The sequence below is a fragment of the Neurospora tetraspora genome, assembly GCF_033439725.1.
Source record: "Neurospora tetraspora strain CBS 560.94 chromosome Unknown B0H65scaffold_1, whole genome shotgun sequence".
Taxonomy (NCBI): Eukaryota; Fungi; Ascomycota; class Sordariomycetes; order Sordariales; family Sordariaceae; genus Neurospora; species Neurospora tetraspora.
Window position 1 is genome coordinate 3,330,589 of NW_026944383.1, and position 16,947 is coordinate 3,347,535.

General features: G+C 51.7%; 4 protein-coding genes across 4 annotated transcripts; 2 read left to right on the top strand and 2 right to left on the bottom strand.

Annotated features, from left to right (window-relative positions):
* The first annotated feature begins 2,097 nt into the window (after positions 1–2,097).
* B0H65DRAFT_29679 (uncharacterized protein) lies at positions 2,098–3,762 on the top strand. The gene is made up of 3 exons (XM_062823094.1): positions 2,098–2,227; positions 2,305–3,173; positions 3,250–3,762. The coding sequence occupies exons 1-3, from the start codon at positions 2,185–2,187 to the stop codon at positions 3,643–3,645; spliced, it is 1,308 nt and encodes a 435-aa protein (XP_062686308.1). The 5' UTR covers positions 2,098–2,184; the 3' UTR covers positions 3,646–3,762.
* A 593-nt stretch (positions 3,763–4,355) lies between these two features.
* On the top strand, positions 4,356–5,884 carry B0H65DRAFT_450177 (ATP synthase complex subunit H-domain-containing protein). The gene is made up of 3 exons (XM_062825991.1): positions 4,356–4,483; positions 4,606–4,690; positions 5,146–5,884. The coding sequence occupies exons 1-3, from the start codon at positions 4,466–4,468 to the stop codon at positions 5,415–5,417; spliced, it is 375 nt and encodes a 124-aa protein (XP_062686309.1). The 5' UTR covers positions 4,356–4,465; the 3' UTR covers positions 5,418–5,884.
* Positions 5,885–7,578: 1,694 nt separating this feature from the next.
* On the bottom strand, positions 7,579–10,365 carry B0H65DRAFT_544216 (serine/threonine-protein kinase sck1; the record flags this gene model as incomplete). Its single annotated transcript, XM_062829274.1, has 2 exons — positions 7,579–9,031; positions 9,083–10,365. The coding sequence occupies 2 exons, from the start codon at positions 10,363–10,365 to the stop codon at positions 7,579–7,581; spliced, it is 2,736 nt and encodes a 911-aa protein (XP_062686310.1).
* A 5,824-nt stretch (positions 10,366–16,189) lies between these two features.
* Positions 16,190–16,716, bottom strand: B0H65DRAFT_544218 (uncharacterized protein; the record flags this gene model as incomplete). Its single annotated transcript, XM_062829275.1, has 2 exons — positions 16,190–16,323; positions 16,551–16,716. The coding sequence occupies 2 exons, from the start codon at positions 16,714–16,716 to the stop codon at positions 16,190–16,192; spliced, it is 300 nt and encodes a 99-aa protein (XP_062686311.1).
* Positions 16,717–16,947: the final 231 nt, after the last annotated feature.

The following is a 16,947-nucleotide window of genomic DNA, read 5'->3' on the forward strand; positions in this document are numbered from 1 at the left end:
ACGGACCACAGCGAATACAGTGCTATAAGTTCAGTCGGCCCTCGGTTCGTTTCTTTCATTTCTCGTTTCTTTCGTTTTCAATGGTCGAGTGTTCCATTCAGTTATGGACGAAGACAAATAGACAGCTCAGGCAATAGACTCACGCGCTTTATGCCATTGGATAAAAGAATGATCGGCAAAGACAGGAATGAACTCGAGAGCTTGTTTTGAAGATATTTCGTTTACCATCTTGGCGCAAAATGGTCATGAAGACACATTCCAATGGCAGATGTTTTTGAGATCCAACGATATCTTTTCAATGGACGCGCGGCCTCTCAATATGTCTGTCAACCGTCAATCGTCAATCGTTAATCCTCCTTCACGATTTACCGGACGCAACAAATCAACCACGCATTTTACTCAGCCACCACCAACATCACCACCGGAACTCACGCACATCAGCACCGCAGCTCTTGGCCGATAGCTTACCGTCCAACCGACACGCCTCGAGACGCCTCGAGAAGCCCTGAAGCCCCAAGGACAAATCGGCCAAGAGCCGGAGACCGAAAAGGCCGCGCGGCTTATCGGGCTTTCTAATGCTTACCTTAGCAGCTCTGCTCTCGGGTCCCCCCCTTCGAAAGTCCGATACGGCTCCTAAGACCCAACAGAAGGTTTGTAGGACGCACGTAGGACATTTACTTACAGATATGTACCTATCAAAGGAAGAAGGGGAAACATGGAATATATCAAGCTTTACCCACGCGGCAATTGGAAATGGATGATCGACAGGAATGTCACTCTAGCCTTATTGACCTTTTTGCATATTGAACTGTCAACTGTCATACATGTGTCTTGTCCCCTGTTTCACTTCTTTCAATGTGGTACTTTACACCACGCTAGGTAGAAGGGTTGCTATGCATTTCAGCCTTGGAAAGCTAGTTGGTTCTAGACCCCGGTGTCAAAAGCGATACCGTATGTATGTCTAACGCAGAAAGGACTAGGAAAAACGCACCTTCTCAGATCTGGGGAGCTGGGAAACTTCTGGATCGATACATATACGGTATTATGCATTACAGATACCCGGAAGGGTTCTGTCACGAAGTGGTGAACACTCGCCCGTTTGACAAGATTCCGAATCAGGAATCAGGTTCAAGACGACACTTTTATCAGTGGTCATTACTCAGTTACTAACGATTCCTGATGGCTGTGTGTGCAACCACGTCAGCTTGATCTGTATGTGCGGCCCGGTAAGATACGGGTTTCTTTCCGGTGCGGCTGTGCCTGCGCCGTAGTGTAGTCCAGACTCAAGAGACGCCAAAGCCATTGGTCATTGGTCAGTCAGACTTTAATCTCTCTCTTTGGGAGTTGGTGGGATGAAATCCTGGGGAACACACACAGGTACAAACTCGAGTTTTGAAACAATGGCTTTTGTGTAGCGAGCATCATTCAGCGTTGGTACTCATTGACACAAACCCTTATTCTGATGATGGGCTCTGTTCTGCTAGAGAACGAGATGTTGCACCTTGAACAACCAAGGTAAGGTATGCAGAGGGATACAAGGAGAGAGGGACTGTGGAATGACAATCCCATGACAGGACCCAAGTTCCCAAATTCCCAAGTTTTCTCGAGGACGGACTCCCCCCAAGTGCGATCAACCGAATGCATTCGCGTTCCAGCCATGGCTTGAATGGCTTGAAAAGTTGTTGCAGCTGGCGTTCGTCGGTTCGCAAGCTCGCAAGTCAGCCATCAGCCATCAGTATGTGCGACGCCCTGCATTCCACCAAGTCTTTTGCAGGTAGACCTCCACCCAAAATATGTGGTGGTGGCCAAGGTATGTACATTAGATGTGATGTGAGTCTGGACGAGGGGGACTCGGGTTGGCGTCTGTTGCTGCTGGCTGACAAGCTACATGCGTATCTTTGTGCGGCCTTGTCTTGTTTGGACCACAGCTCCGCAGCTTCACATGCAAGTATATGGATAGGTGTCTGCCCCCCTCGCGCCCGTCATTGTCTCGAGACTTCAACGAAGTGACAGTGTCATCATCCAAACTCTCATGTAACAGCCATTTTTACGCAACCCTTCCTGTCGCCCAGGGACTCAACTTATACGCCATCTCCTTAAACCTCCTTAAATCTTTTGTAGACTCTGCCTCTACCCTTTCAACTTAAACATACACCTTATCTCCAAACACAATCGACCTCAGCCATGAAGGCTATTAGAGGGTCGTTGTTGGCCTCAGGGCTGATTGGTAGGTCCAATCCCAGCCTCATCACACATTCTCGCCCACAAACGATCTGATACTCATATGGTGGAACAAATCTGTAGCCAGCAATGCTGTCCACGCTACCACACCCAAGTATTGTCCCACCGGTGCCGACAATGTCTGCTTTCGGTTTGGCATCCCCCAATCATCAGCGGACTCAGGGTCCGGCAACATCTATTTCCAAATCCGAGCACCATCGACATACTCATGGGTAGCACTTGGCACGGGCGATCAAATGAAAGGGGCCAACATATTCGTTATGTACCAAGATGGGTCGGGTAACCTAACGTTATCACCCCGTCTGGGCACCGGGCACTCGGAGCCAAAGGAGGACACCAGTTCGTCGGCGGCAAAGTTAGGACTGCTCGCGGGCAGCGGAGTGGTAAATGGCGTCATGACTGCCAACGTGGTCTGCCCAAACTGTGAAAGTTGGAACGGAGGCTCGCTCAGCCTGACGGACACTGCGTCGAAATGGATTGCTGCGTGGAAGTCGGGATCCTCTCTGGCGACCACGAGCAAGAGCGCAAGCATCAGTCAGCATGATGACCATGACCAGTTCCAACTCGATCTCACCCAGGCGACGGTTTCTTCCGACAGCAACCCCTTCCTCGAGGCAGACACCGAAGATCCGGGAAGCGGAAGCGGAGGTGGAAGCACCGGGGGCGGAGGAGGTGGCAGCGACGATCCTGGAGTTGTTGCAGGACCTGGCAATCCATTCGCGCCTGGCGTTGGCCGTACGCGCAGGAATGCGGCTTTGGTTGCACACTCTGTTATCATGACGGCCACCTTTGCGGCTCTTTACCCTCTGGGTGCGATGCTCATGCCTCTGACCGGCAGTTGGATTGCCCACGCAATTTGGCAAACAGTTGCCTTCGTAATGATGTGGGTTGGCTTCGGCATCGGTATGCGTGTTGCGCAGGACCGGAATATGGTATGTAAAGCGCTGGCTCTTGCTAGCCCTTGAACCGTACAAGTTGAACAAGACTTGCTGACAAGTTCGCGAAAAGCTCTTCAACAACACACACACCAAGCTCGGAACAGCCGTCGTATTCCTCCTCCTCATCCAGCCAGTTCTCGGAGTCATGCACCACAAGTACTTCCTAAAGTATCGCGAACGCGGTGTGGTCAGCTATGCTCACATCTGGTGGGGTCGTATTCTCCTTACGACGGCCATCGTCAACGGTGGTCTTGGTCTCAAGCTCAGTAATGCGAACAATTCGGCCGTCGTTGCCTATAGTATCATTGCTGCGGTCTGTTTTGGTATCTACGCCATCGTCAAGTCATGGGCAGTCGTTCGCCGCGGCCGTCAGCAGGGCCCTCATTTACGCAAGAGTGACAACTTCACTCATCAACAGCGATATCCAGTTGGTCGACAACCATATAGGCCAAGGAACCGGGTATAAGCGATGGAAGGTGCAGCAGGAAAAGGTGCAATCATGGTAGGATTCGCATGAAGAGAGGCAGCTGAAGATAGTCGGCGGTTGTTTTCCGTGTTGGCTTGATGAACATGCGATGATTTGAGAGATAACTTCTAGAGACACCAGGCTTGTGTTTGATATGATATAGAGATGGGATGAAGAACATGGTGATCCGATGCTGATCGGTGGTAGGTTTTGGCAGGCGGTGATTTCAGTATCTAACCGTAGCCAGAGTTGTGCATAGAAAAGAGATCAACAACCGCGGAAACAATGTATAGTTGTAATGAAACACAAGCTTGAATTGAGGTTAGTGACGGGATGACGAGAACAAAGTGGAAGTTGACTTTGGAACCACCGTATGTCAAACTAGAGAGTGGAGACTGGGGACCTGGGATGTCCCCACTACCACCCGGGCTTCTCCTCATCCAAGTCAAGGCTTGAGGTTCTGCCTTTCATCTTTGCTTTCTAGATTTGTAGCAATACAGTTGAAGATAAAGTCGTTTGACAGTCTTACTCAACCAGATACTCAGTTTGAACCAAGTCATTGATTTTCGCGCCTTTTCACCAAAGTGAGTGCCGGTAGTTGAAGGAATAAAACCAGAATCACGTGACAGCTACGGCGTTTGTACCTGCCATAGCCCATGTGAGAGGGGTGAAAGGACGTCCGTGCACGCCGGACCCGAGAACCTCCAATGGATGTCCAACCGGGATATTTTGAAAAGTCTCGCAAGCAACGACCTCCACCGTGACCTTCAGTTCGCTACCTCTCCTCGCAGCGTCACGCATCTCGCCCAGCACATTCAAAATGCTCTCCCGGACTTCGGTACGTCTTTTTTCCTGGGCGACTGCCGCAATCGATGCCGGGTCGCAGCTCGGAATCGAAACACCAATGCTGGCCGACAGCAATGGGAATAGGAATCGGACAATAAGCTAATCAACGCACAGAGCGCCCGCCAGGCCGTCGCGGCCGTTGCCCGCCTTGCCCGCCCCCAGATGAGGACCTTCATCGCGCCCACCGTCTCGCGGAGAGGTACGTCCCTTTCTCTCTCTTGCCCAAACACTTTACACCCTCGGGTCGACGGATAGGTTGGATAGCTCCGGCATGGACGACGACTAGCGCACGATACGGTCTCGATGCCTTGATGGCGACTTTACGATACCTTCCGGGATAGCTCGGTTACGACATCCGACTAGCTTGTGCGAAACGACGACAACAACGCCCTCTACCTCGATACGTTGGTCGATGCATACCGATGCCAGCAATCCGATTACACAAGAACTCACTATCCTAATACATGACCCTCGATCCTGTTCTCTTGCTCTGCCATCGATATTCTCCTGCCCGCCTCGCCGCACGTCGCCCGACAGCTCGTCCAACCTCTCGTTGCCCCGACATAAACCAGCCGACCAGTCTATCCATCCGTCCGCCCGTCCGTTCTTGCGCATCTTGGTTCTGACATCATCTGTCCCTTTTCTTTTATCTAGCCGACTTCGTCCAGGAGCTCTACCTCAAGGAGCTCAAGGCCTACAAGCCCACCCCCATCAAGGAGTCCGACTCCATCGGCCAGGTTGCTACCTTCAACCTCCCCAAGACCCCCAAGTCTCCCGAGGAGGCCGACCTTGCCTCCAGCCTGAAGGAGTACGAGAACATGGCCGTCGAGGTCGAGGGCCAGGAGGGTGCCGATGCCGCTGCCCCCGCTGCCGTTGTCGAGGACTGGCTCGTTGAGGAGGAGGAGGAGGGTGGTGCTCACCACTAAGCGACTCGTCTTGTCTCGTTCGGTACTCACTCAGTCACTTCGCTCCCGATCATCCAATCCAGACATCGTTTAAACTCAGTCTCTCCGAAATAGACCCAAATTCGAGATTTTGAGAAAGAAAGGAGAGAACGGAAAAAAAAGTCTACGAGAAAGATGGAAACAGGTGTTGCGATCGATCGATACCCCCTGGTCAGCCAGTGTCTTGATATATCCCATGCGCGGATCATCCCATCGTTTCCAGCCTCTCCTCCCTCAGCTCTCAATCTTATGCCAACTACCGACACGACATGAGCTTGATGACGGTCTGATGGTGTTGTGCGCATGTTTCACATGGCGCTCCCATGACTGGAGAGGAACTTCTTGCCCATTACTGGATGAACGAAACCAGCCCCGTGTGTTTGTAGAGGAGTAAAATCCCATGTATAATTTCCAATATAGAGTATAAGGAGTCATGAGCCCACATAACGGCCTCAAGTGATACATGTCCCCTAACATCCCATGAATCGACATTAGACCAATGTAATAACCAGGAAGCGAGCAACTGGGACTAGCTCGTAAAGGTCATTCGATCGGCCAACGTTCATGGCAGTAAACTCCATACAGCGTCTTGCTCTTCAAGTTTGCCTGTGCGAGTGTCTTGGCATGTATTTTCATACCCGAGATCATGATACCTACTGTCTGCCTTCTCAGACACAAGGCATCTCCTCTCCCGTACGCCTCTCGTCTAACGTCTGTGCATTCACACGATTCACAGTACCCAAGAACGTAGCGGTTTTCTGAATATCGCGGCCCATATCCCGAAATATCACCACTTGTGATGGCATGTGCCAGCACCTGTCAGACCCTTGTGTTACCATGGGGGTTTTGGTCTTTCATCCCATCTAGGCTATCATCGCGTACTGTGAACAAGAAGTCCTACCCATTCCATCCGATGTAGACTAGCTTCCTCTTCTTCTTCTTATTTAATATCTTAAATATCTTACTATTTCCGTCAGTCCTTTTGGTACCTCAGCCCCGAAACTACGTGCTGTGACAGTCAAAACTCTCTTCACATTCCTGCTCATCCGTAGGAAAGGATATTTTGAAAGAACCTTGCAAGACAATACGGCCTTATACAATCGGGTTATACTTATTGTGCTACCTCTACGTTCAGCGCTCGACCCCATAGTCAATCCCGAACTACAAGCCCATTATCAATGCTCTTTCGTGTTTTTTTATGTGTTCTACCTCAGTTCTTTCCACGATTAAGTATTAGTTGTTCGTTTGTTTTCACTAGACGCTACTATTATTCCACACTCCACACAAGCAGAAGACACTGACAAGAAACTGCTTTGCTCGAGCAACGTTTCTGTGATAATCCAATCTCTCCCGATCTCCCGTCGGTCCAAAAAATCGAGGTAAGCCCAGCAGCATCTTTCTCATCTTCTTATGTGTCTTGACAAGCCAAGTGTACTCAGTACTCGGTACTCTGTCATTCAGGTAACGCTATGTTGATGAAAAAAATCATGATTCAAACTTCTCTCCCAACTCACTTCACTCACTCACTGACCACACAGTTGCCCGTATATGTATGCTGATGTTTGCTCATCGATCTCATCAACCTGACAGGGTACAATAATACGCATCTCTCTCTTCTCATCCGCCCAAAACAAAAGCTTTTATGACAACAGCAGCAACAACAAACAAGCGAGGACAATAAACAAGCGCAAAAACCACGCTTCACCAAAGAATTACTCGACTCGCACAGCAATCGCCTTCAAACACTTTCCTTTCCTTCTTTCTTTCTTGTTTAATCGTTCTTCTTTGCGATGCAAACTCCTGCTTCATTCAGCAAGCAGGCTTCAGTTGGAAACACCCAATCAATCAACCACCGTTAACGCCCCGCCTTAAAGTGTGCTGTTCAGTTACAAGCCAAACACCCGAATATACCGATTTGTGTGAGAACCGCCTTTTGTTTTAAAAATGCATGTTTGCCATGGTTGGTGCTCGTCGAAGTCATCATCAACACAAAAAAAAAATGAACGATCATCTTCTTTCTTCTTTCTTATACCGCTACCATATCTGAAGCCGGGGGGGAAAGGGGTAATACATCGAAGCCAACAACAGACAAAAAAAACAACTCGTTACCGCAACAAACGAAGAGCTGTGCGGCATGGGCCATTCAAGGGTCGAAGTTGGTTCCGCCAAACATCTGGTCTTCAGTCGTGTTAGACTTAACGACACCGCTCATCCGATTCGCAGCTCGTTGGTCGGCCTCATGAACGTCATCCCAATCATCTGTCCTCCGGCGATCCGCGACGTCGTCCATTTCATCGTCCTCGTATCTGTTGTAATGACGATCGTGCATGTTCTCCTCAAGCGCGCTTTCGTCAACAAACGTGAAGCCTTGGAAGTTGGCCTGTACCGAAGGCGAGAGCGGAGTAGACGTGGCATAGCCTCTGGCCAACGCAGCTGCACGCTCATTGAGCGATCCATTGGCGTTGAGCGCATTGGTGAATTCGGGGTCAAAGTATGACACATCAGTGTCACTCTTGAGCTGCGGCTTGAAAGGCGGTGTGATGAGCTTCTTGGAGAGCGCATCCCAGTCGATATCGGCGAAAAAGGCATGCCTCTTCAACTCCTCGGCATCGTCGGTAGCGCCAAGGCGGTGCTTGGGGTTTCGGTTTAGAAGTCCCTTTACGAAATTTCGGCCTTCCAAAGAAAGTGTGTCGCGCGGGAATCTGACTTTGCCAAAGGCAATGTTCTTGTACATCTGCTGGGTATCTTCAGCGTAGAATGGACTCCAGCCGCAGCACATCTCGAAAACGAGAACGCCCAGGGACCAAAAGTCGACCATCTTGGTGTAACCGGCTTCATCGAGAAGTACTTCGGGTGCTAGGTACTCGGTTGTACCGCAGAAAGTGTTTGTGGTGTCGTTCTTCGTCAGGTTGGCCTTGGAAAGACCGAAATCGCAGAGAGCGATGTGACCATTGGCGTCCAGAAGGATGTTCTCCGGCTTGAGATCGCGGTACACAATGTCGTTTTCATGTAGGTGTTGGATCGCAAGGATGAGCTCCGCAATGTAGAATTTTGCGCGCTTCTCCTCGAACTTGCCGTCCTTCTGCAAGTGCCAAAATAGCTCTCCACCTGACATGTAATCCGTTACAAGATAGAGATCCGATGGCGTTTGGAAGGAAAACTTCAGCCCCACAATAAAAGGCGAGTCGGACATGGCCGTACGGACCAAGATGTTGCGCTCGCCCACTGTATGTGCCACCTCTTTCTTCTGAACAATCACCTTCTTGGATAGGACCTTCATGGCGTAGATCCGACCGGTATCCTTCTTCCGAACCTGGTACACCTGACCGAATGTGCCTTTTCCGATGAGTCGGAGAATCTGGAAGTCCTCGGGGCCAAAATGCTTCTGTTCGGCTCTTTGATAGTGCGCTTCGACGTAAATTTCGCCCGTCGGCGCATTCTCGGCCATTGTGTCGGCATGGCCTTGCAGGGGAAACCAGCCTCGAATTGGCTCGGTTTTGTTGGCCTCGAAATCGACGTGTCCAAGAAACTCCTCACCGGATGGCCCTTGGCCATATACCGAGATGTCGACAAGCATGTCCGAGTCTACCACATCACTAGAAACTGGTCAGTATTCCAAGCATAACCGCACGTATCGAGTCACTTACAAAACGGCCTCAGCGTCCCAGGTGGGATTAGTGAAAGACCGCCGAGGTTGGGATGAGTTGCGCCTCCGAAACGTGTTGAAGTCGGTAAGGCTTGTGTTGCTGCTCTGCCGACTTCGCATGGGAATTGCCATCGGTCGGCCGGAGTCACTGCCTTGGCGCTGAATAGGAATTCCACCCGTTTGGACGGCTGCGATTGCGGCGTCATCGTCATCCTCAACCGCACGGCGAGGGCCTGGCGAAATCAGCTCGCTCCGCTGAAAGACCACGACCACATATGGATCTCTGCACCTCCTCAAACCCCGTGCCTCTCCGACCTTGATTGTAAGCTTTCCTCTCGATGCTGGCGCTCCTCCGGAAGACGTGGAGGGTGTTGGTGTCTGGGATGCTGTGCGGCTATCCCTCTCGGTACTTCCTTCGCTGTTCGTCCTGCTCGTCTCCTCAGGCTGCTTTTCCTCACTTTGCGACGGTTGGGCGGTCGAAAGCGCACGTGTCGGGGTAGAAGCACCGCTCTTTGTAGCAGTCACATCTGTTAGCTTCTTAAGATGCGCAACAGACGCAGACGGATAGGAAAGGTCTTCTGATTCTCCGGAACCACCGCGCAACCAACTCGTGGAGTTTGGAACATTGGGGACAGGACTAGCAGGATTCGACAGATGAGGTGCGGGCACGCTCGATCCATCAACTGTGGCCGTCAAGGGAGCCAGCAGTGACGACCTACGCGCAACACCGTTTCCCCTCCCACCGTCCGGCACGCTTATTTGATGAAGGCTGGCTGGTCGTGAGCTTGGAGGGGGAGTAGCACCTCTTGACTTCTCACTGCCCGCGTCGCCCTTGAAGTTGCGCACCGATGACCGTTGCGACGTGGGAGGGGTTGGGTATGGGTGCATCTGGTCATCTGCTGGTGGCATGACATCTGCCACCGGTCCCAAAATCTCATGAGCCAGGAGGGGCGGTCCCTCATCTGCCGAGGCACTGTGTATTTCCGGTTCAACGGGACTCAATGGGAGCCCAGGGGTGAGGCTAGCCCGAGGAGGCTCGTCGGTCCGAGGCGCAACGGCTTCGGAGGCAGTTGTGGTTTGCTCGTTCGCCTTGAAGGGCAGGAAGCGCGAAAAGGAGCTTTGAGAACGAACCTGGTTGAAATAGCTCATAATGCCCGGCAACCGCTTGTCATGGAGATCAGGCTGCGGGGTTGCGACCCCTGAGCGTGGTGAGTCTACGCCGATCTGGTCCGATCCGTCCTCCTCGGTTGCGGCAGGCCTGCTGCGCTTGTTAATATCTTCCATGATGATAGAAGTCTAGACAGTACACAAGATGACGGGAGTATTAAGCTTTGATGGCGCGAAGAAACGGTGTGGGGGTGAGGGGAAACAGAGGTGAGGTCGGGTATGGCTTGGTATGTAGCGGAAAGAAACAAAAAAGCAGTCCCCGTTCGTGGTGGGAAATCCGCTAATTCATGATGGATAGCTGCGTGAAACTGAGTGGACTGGGGGTAGTGAAGCCAGTGAGCTGATGAGCTGTCCCAGGCGGAGGGGTGGATATACAGGGCATCGATGACGAGAGCAACCGGGGAATTATCTGGTTTGCCCCCAAGGGATCGTCCCAAAGCCAAAAGCCCAAAGAGACGCTTCCCTGTTCAGAGCCTGTTCAGAGCCTGCAAAGCCAGTCGAAGCATTCGAAGCAACAACGGCAAAAGCGCTCAGAAACGAGAGAAACCGTTGCTTTCTCAAGCCGAAAAAAAAAATCAAAAACTCGGTTTCAGACGAGCGAGGATGTACACCAAAGTACCCTTGATGCTTGCCATGTGGTTGCCGCCGATTAGGGGAGTGGGGGGTGCCTGGCCCTCGGACCACAAGCAGGGCCACAACTAGAGGCACTACAGAGCGGGTACTTGCCCAGTTCCAAGGCCCCCAAAAGATCGGGTCGGACAGAAGGGGGGAGACGGGAGGGGTGGGCGGAAAAGATCAGGGCATTTCGTGGGAATCGCTGCATCTTCGTTGGGGGAGCAGTGAACATCAGTGGACAGCTCCTCGCCATCAGCCAGCGAGTCAGACCACTCAGGATGTCAATCCTGTCTCCGTAACTCCAGTGACCTCAGGCTGTGTACTTGTGTATCACCACCGCAGACCCTCCAGCACCCGGCAGGACTGAGGAAACGTAACACGGCGGGTTTGCATTGCCAAAGGGGATATTGATGCGGCATATACGCACGCCGATGCACCTATGGTGTGCCAGAAGCCAGGCGTGGATTCACAAGGGAGCTTCCGGTAGGCGGAGTCCTACCCTGGAATTGGTCCCGCCCTGTCTGGACGGACATTCGCTCATTTGTAGCGATGACGGCGCTAGCCTGACTCAACGTGATGCAAACGGCTGTCCGGACGGTGACGGCCGGAACTCCAGCAGAGAGGGGGAAGACGTCGTGATGGAGCCATGAGCTGATGGACTTTGCGAGTTCTTGGTGATGGTGGAGAAGCAAAAGAAGGGGTGTTTCTGCCTGACAAGGTCTGACATGGGAAACTGGGTTTGGGGAAAGGGGGAAAATCGATTTGCGACATCCAGATAACATCATTGGGGTGGCTGAGCATCAGCCTGAGTCCGCTGGCACCACCTTGACGTTACCACCGCGACGCCCACGCTGACAGCCTCGAATAGAGTCCATGCAGCTTTCAGACCGACTTTTGGACGGAATCCGGGCGAGGTTTGACGAAGCGCAGGTGCAGGTGCCCAGAACCTGGATCTGATCTCAGGGTCCTTGGGACAACACCCTCAACAACGGCAGAACCCCTAGAGTCTGGCCGTCGAGTAGATTGTGGCTAAATGATGCTCGGGCTTTCCAGAAGCCCAACGGAAGCCGGCAATAATAAGGGTAAAGTAGGGTGCCTTGATGGGAGCACATGCGATTTGTAATTGGAACTTCCTGAGCGGTGGAACTCCAACGACAGGCATTGTGCAACGGAACGAGGGCCCAGAAGTGCATAGAAACGTGCTTGGGAATACAGGATAGGTAGACGGGCTCGGGTGGGTGGTGTTCTCCATGAGGCCAACTCCTTGTGTACAGGAAAGCCACACACTTACCTGGACGACATCATGGCCTGCGTTGCCCTCCTGAGCAGGTCGAAACTTCCGGCGCCGTGACCGTGACCGTGAGAACCGGCGGAGTGGCTAGCGGGCGCGGCCTGCCCGGCGGCACTTTCGGCGGGGCCTGACATGTTGCCTCTTGCTCCACGAGTAGCGAGCACTCAGAGCGCCAGTTGCCAGGCTGGATATAATGCGAATATGGTATACAGGCCGTCTCGGACCGGGTCGTCGTCGATGGCTGCTATGTTGCTTTTGCTAAGGTACTGTCCGTGCGCGGTCGCAATATCGTCCGTCGCTCGCGGTGCTCTCGTCCCGATCGTCGGTCGCGTCTTTGTTGGGAGATCGGCGCTGTCACGGCCGCTGCAAATGTTGCGGTCGCACGGGTATGTACACGGTATTTGACGTCGTCGCCTCGTGTAGGTGTTTGTCGAGTACCGATATGCCCCCGGGCGCGGGAGAGCTAAGTTATAAACGACTTCAGAGAAGGCGGCGGATAATGTGTCTGCCTGTCAGACTCGGATGGTTGTGGTGGCAGTTAAAAAGGTCGCGGGGTAAGACGAGAGTCTAGTAGTGTAGCGGGAGAGGGGCTTTCCATTTTGGGTGGGAGCAGCCCAGCATTAAAAGTTCCACTTGCCGGTGCTAGTCGAAGGTGAATGGAGGCACCGACCACGAAACCCGAACCGACGGCAACCTGAACGGGCTGCCCTGTATGAATGGAGGCTTCCACTTGTGCCCAAAAAGCACACCTGCACAACTGAAAGGCTACGCCGCGCGCTTCCTGGTACTGATATGCCCGCCGTGCGCGCTGTCTCTTCTGTTTGGTACCCGAGGAAACAGTGCCAGAACTCGAGAAATCCACTCGGGCAGGTTGTCAAGAAGTGGGGCAGAAGATGACCTCCTAGCGGGCGGAGACGGGACCGACCCTCGTTTTCGGGGAAAAGCCAACGTCGTCCAGTCAAAAGAGACAGGACGCTAGAAAGGGCAGGTCCGACCCAACTTCCAGCCCAGTGTTGGCCTGGGACTAGAAGCAGCGGGGTTCAAAACTTCAGTCGACGAAGGCCTGTGATAGCCGCCCAACAATACCCGCTTCACCTAGTCCTGGGACTTTGTCCTCTCGTAACTCGTTGCCCAGTCCGGTCGTTCCCGCTGCGTCTTTATCTATCACCACGGTCTGCAGGCTCCTCTTCCTCCTCTGTTCAAATCTTGTTTCGGTGGTTGGCAAGCACCGAAGAGGGGAAGATACTCCGTATATTCAACTCCGCGCAGGGTTGGGCAATGCGCATGTGGAGTTTCCACCGACCAAACACCCAAACACATCACTCCAACCTCAAAATCTGCCAAAATCTGCATCTGCTGCGCTAGAGAGGGTCCAAGATAACTTGATCGATTCTCGGAGGCAACGTGTGGTGAGGGATCGATGTAGCTGTACCTCATGCACATAGAAGTGCTCTAGGCAGAATGGCAGATTGGATACAAATCATAGGACCTGGGCCCTGCAGATGGCATAGGATGGACAAAAGGGACTGTACACAGTACGGTGTTGGTGTTTGTTGGGAGGACAGGAACCAGGATGCAATGATAAAACTCGGTGACCGGATCGTGAACGTTCAAAGGCGGCCTCGAAAAATCTGTTGGTTATTGACAGGGGAAAACATGATGGCCGCCGGACACGTATGAAAAAGAGGATTGTCGATTCTGCCCCCTCGCATGTCCCGGTCGGAGTTGTAAGGGTTCTAGGTACGTACCACAGATCTCGTTCGGGAGGCAAGCTGCAAGGGGGCACGTCATAAAGAGGAGGATGGCGGTTTTGAAATAATTCTCTACCGCCGCCGCGTTAGCATCACCGCTTCTATGACCTCTTTGGGGCTTGAAGACAACGCAACTCGAAGAGATTCCGCCTTTCAACCCAGCATCATGAGAACCAATGAACAAAGTTCGCAACTCGCCCCCTTCTAATTACAACATACTTCCACCGCCTCGATTTATATTCGGCACGTTCGGGTGTCTAGGACCCTCGCGGGTGACGACAGATGAGACACAGGTCAACAGGCATCGCAGCCATCAAGCGTTGGTCCTGCCAGGAGCTCAGCGAAGTATGGAGTTTATCCAGGCGGCATCTGGTTTGATACCAGCAAATTCTTGTCGACTAAATTCCAGTCTCCCCGGGGAACAACCGTCAAAACACTACAGCATTAACCTAGATATTGAATAGTGGTGTTGCGGAAATATGAATGTCAAAAAGGTCGTCAAGGTACTTGTCCGTCTCAGCAGCGGCACTACAATAGCATATGTACCTAGGTGGATGATGAAGGATGCCACACGGCATGGATTTCCTACCTGCCATTGCGCTTTGAGCATCCAGTTTCTCGGCTATACTTACCGTTCAATAAGTCTACTTGGGGGAAGCGCAGAAGTAAAGACATGGCGCTTCTCGGGACAGATCTTGGATCTAGAGTCTCCACGACCTGACGGCCCAGCCGTACTTCACGACCGATGTGGATAAACATGCCTCAAACTCTGCATGTCTTCCTTCTACCTCCTCACAGTGTCGTACTTCCGCGGGGAGAGTTCTCCTATACTACAAGCATGTTTGCTGAGTTCAGACGAGTCAGCTGTCGGTCGCTTTAAAGCTACCTACCTACTTGTCAGGTTGTTAGGTACTGGACGGATATGTACACGACACAGAAAGTTCAGAAAGATCAGGCAACTCCTCACTCAGTCCACGGCACGTAATCAGAGAAATCCATCCGGAATACCTTCTCCTCTATCGTCATCGAGCGCCGTCGCATGCCGCTGTGCAAACTCCGACATGGCATAACTGCGAGCTCTGACGGTCACACAATAACATACTCTTTAGCCCGGATTCAGTATCTGTGATGAATTTAAGATCGTCCTTGAGAACTGAAACCGGATCGAAGCCTCCATTCAACCACTTTACTGAACCGCACATGAGCAGGCACTCCGTCGACACACACCCTACCCGCTCCTGCATCGGCCCTTATAGTGCCACTCTGTCATGCTTTCTGTTGCATTGCTTTATCAAACCGCCCCTGGTGAGAACTATACCTGTATCTACCGATAGGTAGAACCCTGATCTCGGTCTGATATGTAGAGGTAGTATTTCTACTATCTTCCTCTTGCTTAGGTGTTGGCGATTAGTAAACCAGCTTCACAGGACATGTCACACACTACCTACCTATCTTTGCGATGTATAGCTTGCCTCTTGCCTCTTCTCATTTGGAATGTTACACAAGACTCTCTATAGGATTATGATTATCGGTATATAGGTGGGCCAGACGAACCACGGAAAGTAGGGTAGATACATACATACTCCCCTATCATATCTCTTTCCCATAATCCAGCCCGTCACTCAGCTGTCTGTGCAGTTCAGTTCTTCCAAGGGTCGCTTCCAGATAATGAGTGGTCAGAAGGAAGGATCAGGATTCAGAAGCGGTTGGCCGCGCATTTGGACAGTAAGCTCCCGCGTTGTGATAACAATCACTTGCATATGATATTTGTGTCCCATGGATTCGGGAGGGGAAGACAATTTTAATGACTAGGAGTGACCGTATTCGATCTCTCATCTAGCCGGGGAAAAAGATGTTCTAGACCTGGGGTGCACAAGTTGATGCATGTGCTTGCGAAGAGACGAGGCGATGCTAGTGACTTGTTTCAGCGAAACTGAATGGGCGAATGGAAGAGATGTGTAAGTGGTTCTTTGTGACTACTTTAATCCTGGAGGACGTGTATACTGCTCTGCAACCTGAAGAGATTCGAGTGCGTATGAATAGATGCGCTAAGCGGAAAATCATCTGTTGAATTTCGTATGTCAGAGTTGTCATGCCAAGTCCTCCTACACTGAGTGACATCCCGTGAGTGCCGTTGCGTTCTCTTAAAACACCCCATCGACCCAAGCGGTTGCAAAGTGTCCACGACGAAGTGAATGCATTCCCCAGCTAGGTGTATACAGAACGTAAAATAGAATATCCCTTTCATTCCTCTGTGCTTCCACGATACCTAGGCACCTGTCATCTAAAAATCACCACCAGAGCCATCTTTGATCCTGGTTATCAACTCCTTCAGACGCTTCTCCGTTGCAGGTGTGGTATGTCCTGGGTACTGCTTGTGATGGGGAGGACACGGCATGAGGGGGTCTCTGAAGTTGGCTGTTGTTGGACGGGGATTAGGTGTTAGAATATGTGCCAGAAGAATTCATCATGGAAATGTGTCCGTTCTTTGAACACCAGTAAGAACGAACATTGGCCATACACCGGACTTCAACCAAGGGATGGATGTATTTGGGAACAGTGATGGTGGGAAGAGATGGTGGTGGTGGGTTGACTGGCTGGATAATCGGTACCGAGAAAAGAGCGGATTGGACATCTCTACTTACTTGAGCTGAATCTCTGATCCGTCAATCTTATTTGGATCATATCATAGTCGACCCTGAACTTCTTGGTGTTCCATGTAACTGCAGCGCTGCTGTTACCGTTGCCGTTGCTGTTGTTGGCGGGGATGGCATCCGCAGCCGAATCGGGCATCAACTCGTCCGAGTTCATCTTCGGAACTTGTACGTTGTAACAAGGGAACTTTTTCTTTAGAAGAAGAAATTTGAGGTTTTGGGTGACTTTGCAAACAATGTGTCTTACGAAGAGGATTTGATGAGAACGGTCGTAGGGGAGAGTGTCTATTGTACCTGTTGAAGTTCGAGGTCACTGCAGGAAGGTATTTACAAGGATGAAGCAAGTGGGGACAAACCTAACAGATGAGAACAAACAGAGGGCACTAAC